The sequence below is a fragment of the Dermacentor andersoni genome, chromosome 6 (genome assembly GCF_023375885.2).
Source record: "Dermacentor andersoni chromosome 6, qqDerAnde1_hic_scaffold, whole genome shotgun sequence".
NCBI classification, from domain to species: Eukaryota; Metazoa; Arthropoda; class Arachnida; order Ixodida; family Ixodidae; genus Dermacentor; species Dermacentor andersoni.
The window spans coordinates 165,988,233-166,005,873 of record NC_092819.1 but is presented as its reverse complement, the minus strand read 5'-3'; the positions used below and the strand labels follow the sequence as shown (position 1 = coordinate 166,005,873).

The following is a 17,641-nucleotide window of genomic DNA, read 5'->3' as shown; positions in this document are numbered from 1 at the left end:
AAGCCGCCTAAGGTGATCGTCGAAATTTCCGGTGAAGACGACGACGTCCTCCAAGTAAACAAGACAGGTCTGCCACTGCAATCCTGCTAACACTGTGTCCATGACGCGCTGAAACGTTGCAGGCGCCGAGCACAGTCCGAATGGCATGACCTTAAACTCATAGAGGCCGTCTGGTGTGATGAAGGCAGTCTTTTCGCGATCTCTCTCGTCGACTTCTATTTTCCAGTAGCCAGACTAAGATATCATTAACTCGCGTTTGTTCCCTCACCCAATCTGCTCTTTTCTTATCCCTTAACGTTATACCTATCATTCTTCGTTCCATAGCTCGTTGCGTCGTCCTCAATTTAAGTAGAACCCTTTTCGTAATCCTCCAGGTTTATGCCCCGTACGTGAGTACTGGTAAGACACAGCTGTTATATACTTTTTTCTTGAGGGATAATGGCAATCTGCTGTTCATGATCTGAGAATGCCTGCCAAATGCACCCCAGCCCATTCTTATTCTTCTGATGATTTCAGTCTCATGATCCGGATCCACGGTTACTACCTGCCCTAAGTAGAGATGTATTCCCTTACCACTTCCAGTGGCTCGCTACCCATCGTAAACTGGGTAGCAAAATTTCTTACCGTTCACAATGCAATTACAGTGTTCCAACAAGCTAAAACAACCAAACTTGCTAATAAATGCATGTATACTCATCATTATTCGATATTTCATTCGATATTTGAAGGTACGTATTCATATTCAATTCATATCACAAATCTTTGCACTGGGGTAAATTCATAGCAACTCACCTCAGCTTTACAGTGTTGTAGCTCAAGTCTCTATACTTTTCTTTAACTTGTACATTTAGGTAATAACATTTCATACTATTAATTGTTTCAATATGCTGATGACTCTGTTCATATCTAGGCTTTGTAATCAAGTTGCTATGGCTAATCTTCAATACCATTCGCAACGAGTTGCAAATTGGGTTCGTAATACATCATTCTTGTAAACAGTAATAAGACAAAGCTGGTATGTTTTTGTAAACCTTTTAGCTCTTTCCCTACCGCGCTCATTACGCATCGTTAGCCCACTATCTATGTGAAACACCACTTTGGAGACCTTCCGCGTTGCTCATGGACGCACTGCACCATCAGGAATGAAAGAAGAGAACTACATTTTTGTTTCCTCAGCAGTTAGCTTTCTTCGGGCTTCGCAGTAATTTTTGAGTGCGCTCCGAAGTTTTGTGATCATCAAAGTAGAAGGCTAAAATGGCTACCTCCGGAAGCGGCACTTGATCTGAAAGATTGCAGATTTCATGATTTCACTGCGCCTGCAGCCGATTTTATTGATGTATCAATCCACAGGAAGTCTGAGGATGCTGCCTTTTTGCCGAACTTCGACTCTCACAGCAATGAAGTAAACCAGCCCGCAACACTGGCGGCCACAGGCCGGTTAGTTGCGCTTTTTGCTTCAGCCCGTCTTTTTGTTGTCGTTCGGAATGTTTGAGAGCTTGCCAAGATGGAGACTTATAGAATTTGCAAGAAATGCTACAAGAAAACCGAGCAGAAAACAAGAGCTTACTGCAAGGCATGCAACATTCTGCTAGGTTTTACATCAAGGAACTGCTTTGCCACATGGCATGCCCACTGCAGTGCTTGCAGTTAAATTTTTGTAGTTGAAAACCTGTTCAGTTTTTTCCAAGATAGTGCCTAATAGATGGCAACACATTTTATATATCTCATAATTTATTTTAGATTTTGTTCTTGGTAGATACAAGCATGTCTTTACAAACTTTGTTCAGTTTTATCTGCTAATCTTGATTTTGACAATTTATATCTTTTCTGTGACATAAATGTCATTAAGAAAACTGTCTTGCTTGAAAAGTGCATTTATTCTGCTTTTCGTTTGTGTATTACATAAAACACTGAGTGCAGTAGTTCCTTCAGAAAAGAAATCTGGTGTAACATACATAAAACACCTATATTTCCCCCCATAGGGAAAGAGTTAAACGGATCTGTACTGTCGCTTCATTTATTCTAAGTGTTCCTATAGTGACAACTGAACCTGACTACTTATTCAACCTATCTCTTCCGTGAAGTAGAGCAAAGTGCACTGGAGTACTGTGGGGTTTTTCACTTGTTGGTCGTTTGGTATAACAGGCAAACAAATGTGTCAGAATCAAAATATCACAACCTCCTCTATATGTCCTTAACAAACCATAGAACCACCACTATATATATGTAGTCGCATTTCGTTCTTGGAAGTGCCAGCGAGTGCGACCAGCAGCCTTCAATCGAAAACGGTTGTTGGCACTATGCAGTGTCACCACTTCTCACTTCTTGTGTGCGCACAATACAACACTTCAAATCGCTGTGGCCAGAACTTGACTACCAAGGCAGTTCCCTTCATCCTAATTTCTTATTTTTCAGTTCCGGTTCGTTGGTAGCGAGTGTACCAATTTGTCTGCTGCGCTAGGCCTAACATTCACTAACGAGATATACACATCCTCAAGCTTGGTTTCAACGGCAGGCAGGGGCTGACAATCACTCTTTTCAACTCCAAGAGCATGTTTCAACTCCCTTTAAGCGCAAATAAATATAGTGTCCCAACAAATGTCCCAGCAAATCTATTTAAAAAGAAAAACACGGTCTCCACAATGGAACACTCTAGGTCTCCTAATCGCATCTTGTACCATTTTTCTTTTCTTTTCCTGAACTCCATTCAAGCTTCTCTGCCCATGGCTAAAAGGCAGAAAGAGTGCATAAAGCCGCTACAAAAAAATCACACAAACATGTGGGCCAAATGCTGCGCCGCTTGCAGGGTACCCTCTCAACACATCCCTTGTGAACCCATGGCACCTCCATGCGGTCACTGTTAGCGGCATATAAAGCTCTCCCATTGTGTGACGAAGAAGTTCTGAAACCAGTAAAAAAAAAGTACCAGAGGACTCTAGTTTTACCTTCCTTATAGGCCTGCACAAAAGCTCTCTCCACATTAATGTTTCTTCTTTTTTTTTTTTCTGTGGGAGGCCATGCTGTGTTGCCCAGGCTTGGATGACCAGCGAAAGCTGGTGGACCGTGAGAGCCCACGGATTCCTGGAATCAGGAAGCTGCCCACTCGAGGGCAAAGAGAGATCTCTCTCTCTTTTGCTAGTTCAGAAATAAAGATCTCTCTCTCTCTCTCTCTCTGTCGTCTTGTTTGCACTGCATATGGGAAGTGTATTCACAAATGCTGTGAAGTTGACAGTCGTAAAGAGCCTTACTGGTTTTCTGGCATGATGTGAGGTTTCATATTTATAAGATTTTTCTTTCTATACCTTTAAGAAGCTTTAGCTCAAGGCCAACATCGTTTGGACTTACTCAAATACATGTAAAATGAAGAAATGCTTTTATTAGAATACTGCTGGACCGATTGAAAGTTTGAAAAGCTTGAAAGTTTAAAAGTTTATTTAACGTAATTAACGTATACAGTTGCAAAGTACACACCTTTGGGACGCAACAAATTTGTTAAAGGATCCCTACCGATTGTTATTAGGAAGAAACGCTTCTACGGCAGCTGTTTTTTTTTTTTTTTATACTGTAAAATCACATAAAACTGAAATAGCTGAAGTAAGTAAAACAAGAAAATACAGTAGTAGGGAAAATTTCACAAATGAGGTAAATTTTTCTAACAATTTTCTTTTTTTACATCATCGAAAACATCAGCACAAGAAAAGAAAAAAGGAAAAGTGAGGACGTGTGCAAGCATGCACAGTGCTATGCATTGTCGATAAGTGAGTGCTTTAATTGTTTAAGAAATGTATGCAATGTTCTTAGAGTGGTTAGGCCACTATCAAGCCTATTCCAAACTGAGGTGCCTGTAAACTGTAGTGTAGAGCGACCATAATTAGTATTGACCTTAGGCAATAAAAAACACCAGCGAGGTGCATTCCCAACATTGCGAAGTGAGGGATGGATCGAGACTGCTGTCAAGGCTAGTTTTTCATTAACTATTTGATGCATGACGGAGGTGATGTATGTTGTCAAATCGTAAATGTTGAGGATGATCAGGATTTTAAATAAATCTTCACTCTTAATATGCATATTGTTGAATGCTATAATGCGAAGAGCTCCTTTTTGAAGTGTAAACACCGGTGACAGATGAGTTTTGTATGTGCAACCCCAGATCGCTAAGCAGTAATTAATGTGAGAGTGAACGAGTGCATAGTAAACATTGATAAGTATGTGAGGAGGGTGTCACGAAGAAGAGTAGCCTGCCTGCGCCACAGCACCATCGCTACTGGCATGAGCTCATGGTTGCTGTCTTTCGCCGAACGCTTGGGACGGCTACCCGTTCGCACCCGTTGCTAATAAATCTCTTAGCAAGTGGTGGACGTGCTGGGTTTCGACCACCCTGGAACTTCGGAGTCGCACTCTACCCCCCATCCTGCCCGACGACGCACGCACTCCTCCAGCTCCTCCAACGGCGCCGGCCACCTTGGTTTGTGCCGGTGCCTTGCGTCAGTGAGATCCCCCTATCTTCTACGGCGCAGATGACAAAGACGTTGAAGATTGGATCTCATCTTATGAGCGAGTGAGTGCCCATAAACAGTGGGACGACGTTACCAAGTTAAGAAACATCGCATTCTATCTTACGGACGCATCCCCTGATATCACGCGTCCCCTGATATCTTGTTTTCCCGCATAGCTCCTGCGGTGCGGCTTCGCCTCGTGGCCTGCGTGATGCCGGCGGCGGTCGATGTGGTTGGGGCACAGTGCGAGAGACGGCGCGAGTGTTGCGCTGCTAACGCCGCCTCGCGGCAGGATTACTTGGGGGCGCAGGGGAGAACAGGCTGCCTCTTGGGCAGCGGGCCGGCGAATGCTGCGGACGTCCTGCGCGCGCGCCGATCCATGCTTCTGCGAGACCGCCTCGCGTGGCCTGCCTTCGAACGCGCCACCATTCGCGTGACCATACGCGCGAACGACCGGGCCTTGGGATCCAGCATGGGGCGAACATATTCGCTCGCTATCCGGTCGCAGTGAGTCGGACTTCCTAGATTTGTCGCACGCCCATCGGCATGTTTTGTGGATAGCAACTCTGCTAGCAGGTATTGATCTATGAAAGGTGCAATAAATGCCCTTGTGATTGTTTGCACTACTGTGTTGTCGTTCCTTTGTCCCAAGAGTACGGATGTGAGAACGCCACAAGTGATAGAATTGTGCCAGAGTTACGACGAGTTGCGCAGGCAACGGTTTCACACCCGACGTCCCACCCCGCCCGCCAACTCTCTGTCAAGCCTTGGAGTCGACGACAACCATGCTGCTCTCTTCATAAAAATTCAGGAATTCGTTCGCGCAGAGGTCGCCCGCCAGCTATCCTTGATATCTTCTGTCCAGGAACCACCACCTGCTTTGCATCCTACGATCCGCGACTTCATTCAAGAGCAAGTATCTCAAGCAGTTCCTCCAGCCGCTGAGCAGACACCAGTCACGGCTCCTCTCACTTAAGCTGAAGCTGTTTCCCGATCTCGTCCACAAACGCCCCTGCCGCCATCTATGCATCGACCACGGACATTTTTGCCGCCATCTATGCCGCTTCACGACCGACGGCATTTTCCTCCTATGCCGCTACCCGACCGACAGCATTTTCCGAATCCTCAACCGCAACCCGGACTTTTCCCCCATCAGTGGCGCACCTTCGATGACCGCCCAATATGTTTTGCTTGCGGTGGTGCTGGTCACGTGGCACGCCATTGTCGTCGTTGCATGCTTCCTCTTCAGAACATCCGGCGAGCGCCACCTTTCCCCGCTCCGTTTTCCTCTTCGCCTTCCAGCCTTCCTACCTCTTCCTTTTCCCCTGACCACCCAACTGCCTCTACTCGTCGCTCACCATTTCCCCGTCGTCGCTCGCTTTCTCCGATGCGGCGCCGTCCCTTGTCCACCGAGCAGGAAAACTGATGGCCGCAGTTCCCGAGGCACGAACTACGTCCACGTTGCAATGCCCAAGTCCTCGTCATTCTCCAGCCAACGTAATTGAAGTCTCTGTCGAAGGAATCGCCGTCCTGGCACTTGTAGATACAGGAGCCGCCGTATCCATAATTTCCACCGAACTCTGCCGCACACTACGAAAGGTTTTGACGCCTCTCTCTGACTTCTCCCTTCGAACCGCGAACGCTCAAAATATAACGCCTCTCGCTGCCTGTACCGCTCGCGTCTTCATTCAAGGTCTACTGTGTACCATCGAATTCGTCGTGCTGCCCTCGTGTTCCCATGACATTATATTAGGCTGGGACTTCCTTGCAAATAATAACGCCGTTATTGACTGTTGTCACGCCGAACTCGAACTTTCTGCACTTCCCGAAGTCGAGACTATCGAAAACGACCCTTCTAGTGTTAAACTCTTTGTTTCCGAAGACAATTCCGTCCCTCCATGCTCTTCCCTGCTTGTGCCTGTGTCATGCGCCGCTCTTTCTGATGCCACTGTTCTTTTTACGCCCTCTGAGGTGTTCATTCGCCGCCGATGTTCTCCGTTGCCCTTTGCTCTCCTTACTCTTCGCGATGGTGTCACGAAAATGGTCGTCAATCCCACGGCCTGCCCTTTAGCTTTATTTCATGGTGAATGCCTAGGCCTTGTTCAACCGGTCGACGCCTTTTGCATCTTTGAAGCTCCTGCCGTTTCTACTTCTGCGGACCTTGACGCACTTACTTGTGACCCTGCGGTTGATCAGTCACTCCTCGACGCTTTCCACTGCTCCATCGACGATGGCACGTCATCTTCAGAATGAAGCCAGCTTATTGCTCTCCTGCAGAAGTTCAGGGCTTCTTTCGACAGCCATGCTTCCGGTTTGGGCCGCACATCGACCGTTTTTCACCAGATAGATACCGGCAGTCATGCACCTTTACGGCAGCGCCCTTACAGAGTATCCGCCTCTGAGCACCGTGTCATTGACCACCAGGTTGCTGACATGCTCAAGCGTGGCGTTGTGCAGCCTTCCAACAGTCCCTGGGCATCACCGGTCTTCCTCGTTAAGAAAAAGGATGGCTCTATTCGATTCTGCGTCGACTACCGACATCTGAACAAGATAACGTGCAAGGACGTTTACCCGTTACCGTGCATCGACGACGCCCTCGACTGTTTGCAGGGAGCTGAGTTCTTTTCTTCGCTAGATTTACGTTCCAGATACTGGCAAGTCCCTTTGGCACCATCTGATTGACCTAAAACAGCATTTGTAACACCTGACGGATTGTACGAATTCATCGTAATGCCCTTCGGCCTGTGTAACGCTCCAGCCACTTTTGAGAGAATGATGGACAATATTTTACGCGGCCTCAAATGGAACACATGTTTATGCTACCTGGATGACGTAGTTGTCTTTTCCACTGATTTCCGAACCCATCTCAGCCGTCTCGAGCAAGTTCTGAAATGCCTTACTGATGCGGGACTTCAACTTAACTTTAAAAAATTGTCGTTTCGGCGCCCAAAAGCTCATTATTCTTGGCCATGTTGTATCGCGAGACGGCGTCCTACCAGATCCAGTCAAGCTCCGCGCTGTCACCGACTTTCCGCAACCAAAGAAGTTAAAGGAGCTTCAAAGTTTCCTTGGTTTATGCTCTTACTTCCGACGTTTCATTCAAAATTTCGCTTCCATAAGTGCACCCCTGACAGCCCTTCTAAGTGGCGACAAAGAACTTTCCGCTTGGTCGCCCGCCTGTGATGACGCCTTCATGAAATTACGCCACCTGCTAACCTCGCCACCTATCCTCCGCCACTTCGATCCTGCAGCGCCCACAGAGGTCCACACCGATGCCAGCGGCGTTGGACTTGGCGCCGTACTCGCGCAACGAAAAGCGGGGTTTGATGAACATGTCGTTGCCTACGCGAGCCGAACTCTGACAAAGGCCGAGGCTAATTACTCTGTTACAGAGAAAGAGTGTTTAGCCATTATTTGGGCCCTTGGAAAATTCTGTCCTTATTTGTATGGTCACCCTTTCGATGTCACTGACCATCACGCCCTTTGTTGGCTGTCTACCCTTAAGGACCCATCTGGCCGACTTGCTCGCTGGGCCCTTAAGCTACAGGAGTACGACATCCGCGTTCTCTACCGCTCCGGCCGCAAACACACGGATGCTGACGCCCTTTCTCGCTCACCGGTCTCCGCTGACTGCGCTTGCCTATCCGCCCTTGAGCCCACACTTCCATCTCATGTACTGCGCAACATGCCGTCGGAGCAGCGCAAGGATACCTGGATCAGTGCTCTCATCAGCATCCTTTCTGATCCATCCACCTTTTCACCATCTCGCGCTCTTCGCCACCAGGCTACCCACTTCTGCATTCGCGACAACCTTCTTTATTGTCGTAATTACCTCTCTGACAGTGGCAAGTGGCTTCTCGTGATACCCCGCCATCTCCGTGACCTTATCTGCGACGCTTTCCGCGCAGACCCTCAGTGCGCACATGCCGGCCTCTTCAAGACCTATGCTCGACTATGCATCCGATTTTATTAGCGCGGCATGTATAACTACGTCAGAAAGTTCATTCGCTCCTGTGCTCAGTGCCAACGCCGAAAATTACCTCCCGGACAAGTCTACCCGTCACAACCCCTTCCCTGCCCTAGTCGGCCCTTTGATCATGTTGGTATAGACATATACGGACCGCTACCCTCCACTCCAGCAGGCAACCGCTGGATTATTGTTGCAGTGGATCACTTCACCCGCTATGCTGAAACAGCTGCTCTGCCGACTGCCACCACCCGCGACATTGCATCGTTTCTGTTGACATTTCGTTCTTCGCCACGGGGCCCCTCGCGAACTTCTGAGCGATAGAGGCCGCGCCTTTCTTTCCGATGCTTTGAAGGCACTACTCGACGAATGCCAAATCGTTCACCGCACCAGTACAGCGTACCATCCGCAAACTAACGGCATGACCAAGCGCTTCAACCGTACTCTTGACGATATGCTCTCCATGTACGTCGCCTCTGATCATTCAAACTGAGACCAAGTTCTCCCTTTTGTGACGTATGCGTACAATACTGCGGCCCAAGCAACTACTGGTTTTCCCCCTTACTTTCTCCTATACGGACGAGAACCTTCTACTACGCTCAATACCATTCTTTCATATACACCTGACGCGTCCGAAAGTACTCCGCTATCTGAAGCTGCTCGTCATGCCGAGGAATTCCGCCAGCTTGCCCGCTCTTTTTCCACCGAGGACCAGCGGCAGCAGCAATCCCGTCAACCTGCCGGCCGTTCTGTACCAACTTCTTCGCCTGACTCTCTCGTATGGCTTCGGGTACCTGCTACTACATCCGGCCTCTCCTCAAAACTTGTCGCAAAATACCCAGGACCCTACCGCATTCTGGAGCAAACGTCCTCCGTCAATTACATCGTAGAGCCCCTCACGCCATCGACGGACCTACGCCATCGCGGCCGCGAACTTGTCCACGTCTCTCGCATTAAGCCGTACTACAACCCAATAGTAGTCTCTTCGCCTTAAGCCACCAGGATGGCGCCTTTTTCTGCGGAGGGCGATTGTAACGAAGAAGAGTAGCCTGCCTGCTCCACAGCACCATCGCTACCGGCATGAGCTCGTGGTTGCTGTCTTTCACCGAACGCTTGGGACGGCTACCCGTTCGCACCCGTTGCTAATAAATGCTAATAAATCTCTTAGCAAGGGAAATAGTTTCGACACTTCAACAGCACATGCAAGCCATACAAAGCCTTATGAACTACAGAACGCACATGAAGGCAGAATTTTAAATGGTTATCGATAATAATACCAAGAGATTTTGTCTAACTAGATTGTTTTATCAGATGGTTATTGTAAACGACGTCTGAATGAATAGTCGTTTTTCTTTTTTCAGAGTGAAATAAGATAAAAACTTTCTTCGTTGGGTTAAGGTGAAGGGCATTCAGTGTACACCAACGGTGCAAAATTTTGTAATTCAGAGTTAAGCTTATTAATTAGGTTGCATTCCTCACAAACAGCTATTATAAGGTTAGTACCGTCTGCATAGAGTACAGGGGCAGCACACACAACATGCGAATAAGAGTTGCTGCATTTGAGAGAGGAAGTTAAACTATGGCAACTCTAGGAAGTACACTTTTGAGTCGCCATGTGGGCAATGTTGGCCATGAGGGTAGCAATGGCTATAACTAAGTAATCGCAGATACACCTTCATTCTGGTTATAGTGAGGCTGTACTGTAACTTGTAAACACCTTAACGTAGCAGCACCTTTTTACTTCCCACCTTCAACATTTCTGTCCTGTCAGAATATTAAAAAAAAGTTGTAATTTGGCACTCAGTATGGGTTGCAAACAAAACAGAACGAAGCCGTGTTTTCAAAAATGAGTGATGCCAGTGCTAAGCGGACCTTGCCACATTTCCTGCACAAAGCAGTACCAGCGCATCGGCTGCCTATGTCATGGCATGCAATACCATGACATAGGCATGGCAGCAACAAAACAGATGTGCACAGCAGGAGTGCCTTTCAGTGCTCACCTTGCTGGCGTCAGACTTGTCCTCCTGCTCCTCGTCCGTAAGGAAGTCCCGCTTCGGATATGGTATGGGCACACCTGCGAACACACTGAAAAGGCAACACCATCGTGCAGTGCACTCCAAATCCCCTCAAACACAGAAGCAGCAGCCACGGCAACCTTTTGCATAAAAAGTGCAAGCATTTCCCTCTCTGCAAGGCCGATCCCTTGCCTGACCAAGTGCAGCTTTAAAGAAACAATAATAATTAGGAAATCACCCACTCGAATGAAAAACAAAAGCTTTAGAGTAGGATAATTAATTGTTATTTCTGTTTTGCTACTCATGTATTCTTGCATTTCCTTGTTGTTGTTTCTTTCTGTACTTCTGACCCTCCTGCAAAGGCCACTACAAGGCCTACAGTATTTTCTAAATAAAATAAATAATATTATGAATTTGGAGCAGATTACAAGTTGAAGGACATTTCTGGAGCATTAAATTGCAAAACTGTAGCACTTTATTTGTCATCGAATATTCAAAATTTGAAGCAGATCAATGAACTAAGTGATCAAAATTATTACACCAGTTCTTTTAGTTTGGATCCACTCCTGCAGGGTTTTTGAAAATTGCCTTAAATTCGCAAAGGATCCCATTCCACAGGGCACAAGAAACTGCCATGTTCCACTTTCTAGTTTTCACCAGATACACATGTCCTGACATTTCCAACTCCCATAATTTGAATTAACGGATGACTCAAACTGCATTTTGGGTATCGTTTTGGGCAGCAGATACAGTCTACGCTCGTCACAATGAACCAGTGTACAACAGACTTTCGGATATAACGGACCATATTTCAACCTTAGTTTGTTCTACCTATTTTATTATGCAAAGGAGTTTGCTTTTAATGGACCGCACCATAACAAGCTATTGGCTACAATGGGCAAAATAAGTGGCAACTTTTTTCAAAATCTGGCGTATAAAACGTAATTTTGCCTTGTCAACACTAGCTGGCAATTGACTTGCAAGGGTCAGCCGACGATAGCAGTTCTATATCACGTGCGCAAGAGGAAGGCGGGGTGGAAATGTGCCGTCTTCTTTTGCGCACGAGGCACCAGGAGAGGTAAGGGAGAGGGGGATTCCACTGTGGCGGCTGCTGTTTACGGCACAACTGCACAGCCAGCGTATCTTGAAAGCGACCTGTGATGTGGACAAAGTGTGCATGGGCCTCACCTTCAAAGCAATCCGCGATGTAGACAAAGTGCACCCAGAGCCGGTAGCTTTGTATGCACTGTGCTTTCAACGTTTAGTTTGCACTGAAGCGAGAGACAGCACTTAGGTCAATTCACTCGCTGCTGCTGCCGCACTTCGTCACTGCAACTTTTTGACTGAGACTTTTCGCAGTCATCGAGCGAGATAAAACTGCTATCTTTACTTTACATAGCTGTCTACTAATTTGCTATCGCAATCTATGTTTCACGAAACTGCTTTTCTTTTTTTTTTTACTTTGGACGTTTGCCACTCACTCTTTGCGATAACGTTCTTAGACATCGCAATCAAAGTTTCGGAAGTGCGGCGTTTCAGATATTACGTACTTCGGATAAAACAGATGTTTTTTGTCAGATTATCAGGGTCCGTTGTAACGAGAGTTGACTGTGTTTGAATAGAGGAAAGCTCTAGGAACTCTTTTCAACAGAAGCATTCTCCTCCCTATCCTTAGGCTGCCATATAGCAGATTCCCATATGTAGCAGCAAAGGTACAATATGATTATTTCTAGTGAAATTCCCATTTCCGCCAAGCACTTGTCATCAAAATGTCATGCCAGAACCACAACCTACAGGGGTCCTGAAGCAGCCCTTGGGTTTGGTGAAAAAAATCCATTCCGCAGATAGCATATGCTGCTGTGAACATCTCAGCCAAATTTTTCGGTCATGCGTGACACGTGAAGCTTGTGAACGGAGCGCCAAGTCACATTTTTCTCAAGCACGCTCTTTTCAACAGAAGCGTTCTCCTAACTATCCTCAGGCTGCCATAAAGCGGATTCCCATATGCAGCAGCTGTTGGCCACTAGCTGACATCATTCAAGAAGCGTGTTTGGACCAGTGCTTTTCTTCCTATTGTTACTGTGTATATTTATTCAGACAGTTCCTCAAGGAGTGCCTCAAGGAGTGCCTCAAGGCAGAATGCTTAGCCCGACGCTTTTCAATCTAACCGTCATTAGATTAGCTGATAACCTGCCAAGCACCGTACGACTTTCCATCTATGCGGATGACATCTGCATTTGGGCATCAGGTGTAACACGACTACAGCTTCGCACTCAGCTTCAGAAGGCAGCCACAATGACATCTTGCTAGTTTTGTCAACAAGGTCTTGAAATTACATGCGGAAAGTGTGAAATGGTGGCATTCACGAGGAAGCCAATGTCTGCTTACGGCATATCAATTAATGGACAACTTATACCATACAGCAGAAGTCACAGGTTCTTGGGAGTCGTAATTGACAGAGACCTGTCTTGGAATCCGCACGTGAATTACGTGAAAAAGCGGCTGACTGCTATCTGTCATCTGTTCAGGTTCCTTGAAGGAAAAAGTTGGGGAGTATTTATACAGGTTATGTTACAGCTGTACATGGCGTGGTTCGTTAGATTCCTGCGGTACAGCCCGCCTGCAATATCCAACACCTGCAAGACTTGCCTGCATACGATTCGGAGCATTCAAGCACAAGCCCCTAAGATATCTCTTGGCTTACCATGCAGTACGTCAATGGCTGAAACCATTGCCATTATGCAGGATTACCTACTCACGACGCACATTACCATTGAGACAATGCGTATACATCTCAGACATTTTGCTAGGACCCCTTCCCACCACCTGGCGAGCCTCACTGCTGAAAGGCCCTGCCTGACATTTAGCGCTACTGTCAGTGCACATTGTGCGTCGTTTACTTCAGGGTACGCACCTGCGACCAAGCCAGTGTTTCCTCCGTGGTGTTTGAGCCATCCACAAGTATATATAATGATTCCAGGACTACAGAAGAAGTCAGGTCTTCCAGCCCCTGCTCTAAAACAACTGAGCTTACTCCTCTTGCATGAAAAGTACAGCAACCATGTGCACATCTATACAGATGGATCGACTACGTCGTCCAGTTCTGGTGGTGCGGTGGTTATACCAATGTGAGGAATAACACTGCGGTTCAACACATCGCATGTCACGACCTCAACGGTGGCAGAACTAATGGCTCTGCGTCATGTACTGGAATTAATTGGTTCTGGAAGACCTAGAAAATTGCCTGTGTTCTCCGACTCAAAACCGGCATTACAGTGCACGCAGTCAGTTCTCCGACGCAGATGTCATGAACAGCTGACATATGAAATTGTGAAACTTCATCATCACCTCCAACAAAAAGGTCACAAGGTTGTCTTTCAATGGGTACCTGGCCATTGTGGAATCAGTGGCAATGACTCCGCCGATAAGACTGCCCGCACATCACATCAAGAAGAGCGCAGCATTCCAATTCCGCTTTCGAGGACAGACGCTGCAAGGCAGCTTCGAAACCTGGCATGCAGTCTCTAATTGACCGAGTGCAACTCGCCATACTTAAGACTTACACGACTGCATCGATTAAACCCCTCACTGCAACTCCAACTTCCATTCAGACTTCCTCGACGTGAAGCTACGCTTCTCTTTCGCCTTTGGTTCGCAGTTGCCTTCACAAAGGCATACACTACATTAATTGGAGTGACTGACAGTGCAGCGTACAAGGTATGCGGCACCGAAGAGAATATCGACCACCTGCTGTGCCACTGTCCAGGATATGCCCCAAAAGACAAGAACTTGCTAATGCTCTACAAAAACTGGACAGTCAGCTGCTTTCCGTGCAGGTGCTGCTGGAACACCACTCCCATCGCTCGTCGGCCCATAAAGTGGTGAAGGTGCTTTTGTGCTTCTTGAGGACGACGGGCTTGTGTGAACATCTGTGACTATTAGTGCAATTACTATTGGACCACACGCGTCAGCGAACTCACTGCTAATTTCCTTCTTTCCTTCCCTCTTCTCTCTCCCTGTCATATTTGTTTTTCCCTTTCCCATTCCCCCGGTGTAGGGTAGTCAACCAGATGTTATTCTGGTTAACCTCCCTGCCTTCTGCTTTCTTCTTTCCTTCCTTCCTATTTAGGCAGTTTAATTAATAAACAGGTTGAAGTAACAGAAAATCTGCATTTTAAATTTCAATAATAATTATGTACTTTCAGAAGTACCGCGATCGTAATATCTCCGACTATCGTAAGCTAACGCTTGGTTGCACCCACCCATGTAGGATTGAAGCTTTGGCCACACACTACTTATCACTGTCGTAGCCGTCAGGCCTCACTAATTTCGATTAGTTCTAAACACTCCACTAGCCTCGCACCACGCCAAACTTAGTCAGACCAGACATACGCTTGCCAGCGCACTCACTCCTGATCACTCCATGCCTTGGCAGACTTCGCTTTGCATTGAGCTCTTGTGCAAAATGCACAATTTGGATTGGCGACTATCTGCTGGTCAAGCTGGTGCAAGACAAAGCCAGTCCACACCGGATAGCACAGCCAGACTGGAGCACATAAGCGCAAGCACACACTCCAGACCTGTCGTGCACACAGTTGGCCACTACAGTTGCACGTAGCTGGGTCTGCAGCGTAGCGTAGATACCGCAGCCACTGCAGGGTGCCGTGACGAGTGCGCTCTCCGAGGACAACAGCGTGCTCCGAATGCTATCTGTGGGTGACGTGACTCAAGGCCTAAACACCAACATCTGATGAACCAGTCATTTGCTTCCCAAGTTGCACACCCTCGAGGTGTGCTGCGATCATGGTCAAAGCTTGTTACATTAGGAATCCTTCCAACGCAAGTCCGGAGTGCAGCATCCATCACTTAGCCAATGTGCCCACTGCCAACGTACTCGCATGAGCGAATATGAAGAAGTTTGTTCGACCCCCAGAAGTTACATGGCTGTTGTAGAGATAAGTGCAAAACAAAATGTGCTATTCATGTCACTCGGTGCAAGGACAGCCACGTATAGCTATTTAGTACACTGTAGCACAGCAAAGGAATAAGACATGTGAAGTCAACCATAAGCTGAGGGATAGCCTCCGAGTTCGGTGTGTGCATCGTAGGCACCAAATCGGAAGCAGTGGCGTCTATGTGAACATCCAAAATCAAATTTTAACTACACGCCACAGTGACCTCCAGTAGGCGGAGCTTACTGAAGGTTATTAATTATGTTAACAATGTCATTAATATATATTAGAAAAAAGAGGGGTCCTAAAATGCTGCCTGGTGGGGCACCTGAAGTTACAGGAAGTTCATCTGAAAAGTTATTGTCAATTTCAGCAAACTGCTGACGATTAGTTATGTACACAGTTATCGAATTAATTAGATGTGTTGGAAGGTTAATCAGTTCAAGTTCTTTTATAAGCTATGAGTGTGAAACAAGATCAAACGCTTTCCTGAAATATAAAAAAATTACATCAATTTCCACATACTTTTCAAGAACATCAATGAAGTTGTCAATGACATTAGTTAACTGGGTAGCAGTAGAAAAGCATTTATGAAATCCTTGCTGGCAGTTAGAAGATTTATATCTGTAAGGAATTTGTTGATCTCTTTGGCTATAATATGTTCTAGTAGTTTGCGACAAGAAGTTAGTGATTCGGACAATAATTTGTTAAAAGTGTAGCGTCACCCTTCTTTGGTACAGCTACAACACGTGCCCTTAACCAGTTGCTAGGAAGGAATGCAGAGGACAATGATGCACGAAAAATAATAACTAAAAAGTGGGATAATTTTTCTGTGTATTTGTGCAAGAAAACATTTGGTATACAATCCGGTCCAGGTGAGGATTCAGTTTTCATATTAGGTAGCATAGAAACTACGCCTGGTTGCAAAATTATATCGGGCGGTGCAATATATGGCATACAATTTAAATATGGTCAATCACAAGAACTGGGAAAAGCACTGTAGAAATACTGTGGAAAATACTCATTGAAATGCTCTGCAATGCTTTGCTTCTCAAAGACCAGGCACCCCTTGTGCATAATTTGGTAAACTGACCTAGATCTCTCCTTCAAAAATGCCCAAAACTTTTCCACTGCATTCCACATGAAATTTGGCAGAGTCTGCTGGCAATACTTTTCTTTTGCGTTTTTTATTACTGGTTTAATTTAGGTTGGATATTTTGAATAGTATTACAAGAGGCACCTTGTCGTCCTAAGCATTTGATTTTTCTTTTATGCTGTACAGTTTCTTGCGTTACCTAGGGAGCTTTCTTTGCTGTTCTTTTTGTTTTATTAGAAATTATATTACTAGGACAATGCATGCATATGTTTCTAAACGTGTTCCAAAGGCCAATCTCATCGTCGCCACAAAAACTGCTGCAACAAAAGTCAAGATAGCCTAACACATTCTCATCTTTGGCGCAGGACAAGTCTTTGACAGTGTTAGGGATTGTTCACCCAGGACCGTGGGGGTAGCGTGGGCCTGACAGTCTGGAGCTTGACCAGCGTGCAGGGGCCTAGGCAGAGACGAAAGGCGGTCCATGTAACGAGTAACAATGAACATTTAATACATCGTTACGGAGCAGTCAGCTCTACAAGCTCCACACGGGGAGTGACACCCAGTAAAGCTTGCTCACTCAAAAGCTGAAGGCTGAGGTCCGTTGGTGGGGCATGTTTATTATAGAGTCCAGAATGCCCTCGCTCAGGAGAAGGAAAGAGCGAATGCTCTCCATGCTTGCAGCTCCAGCTCGGGACATTGAAGTCAGCCCAATGGTTTCTCTAACTGCCACTAGCCCAGCACAGGGAAAGGCACTGATGCGCACAAGCCCGCACACAGATGCCACCGGCGTCTTCCTTGCAGAGGAGGTAAAGGAATGAATGCATGTGCAAAGCTTAACTGTTCTGCTCGCTGAACAGAGGCGGTAGTGTGGAGCTTATACAGGCATCAGTGGGGGAAGGAGGCCAGAGAGCACGCACAAATGCTCAAGTCTTTTCGACGTTGCGGCCACCTGGGAGTTTCTTTAACCGTTGTGGGCAGCTCGGCGTATTCAAAACGTCTAAGCTTTCGCCGTTTCCACAGCAGCGTGACACAAATTGTTCGCCAAAGAGGCCAAATGTAACAACAGTAACCTTTTTGCATCGATCTTTGTTAAATGAAATAAGTGGAGAAGAAAA

The 17,641-nt window shown here is 46.6% G+C and overlaps 1 protein-coding gene across 4 annotated transcripts in view; it reads right to left on the bottom strand.

Annotated features, from left to right (window-relative positions):
- Positions 1-17,641, bottom strand: part of LOC126523402 (cyclin-dependent kinase 8-like) — a 275,486-nt gene that overhangs the window by 85,821 nt on the left and 172,024 nt on the right. For all 4 annotated transcript variants that reach the window (XM_050172023.3, XM_050172024.3, XM_050172025.3 and 1 more), the window contains exon 12: positions 10,464-10,548. In XM_050172023.3, coding sequence (XP_050027980.1) covers positions 10,464-10,548 — 85 coding nt within the window. The remainder of the gene's footprint in view (positions 1-10,463; positions 10,549-17,641) is intronic.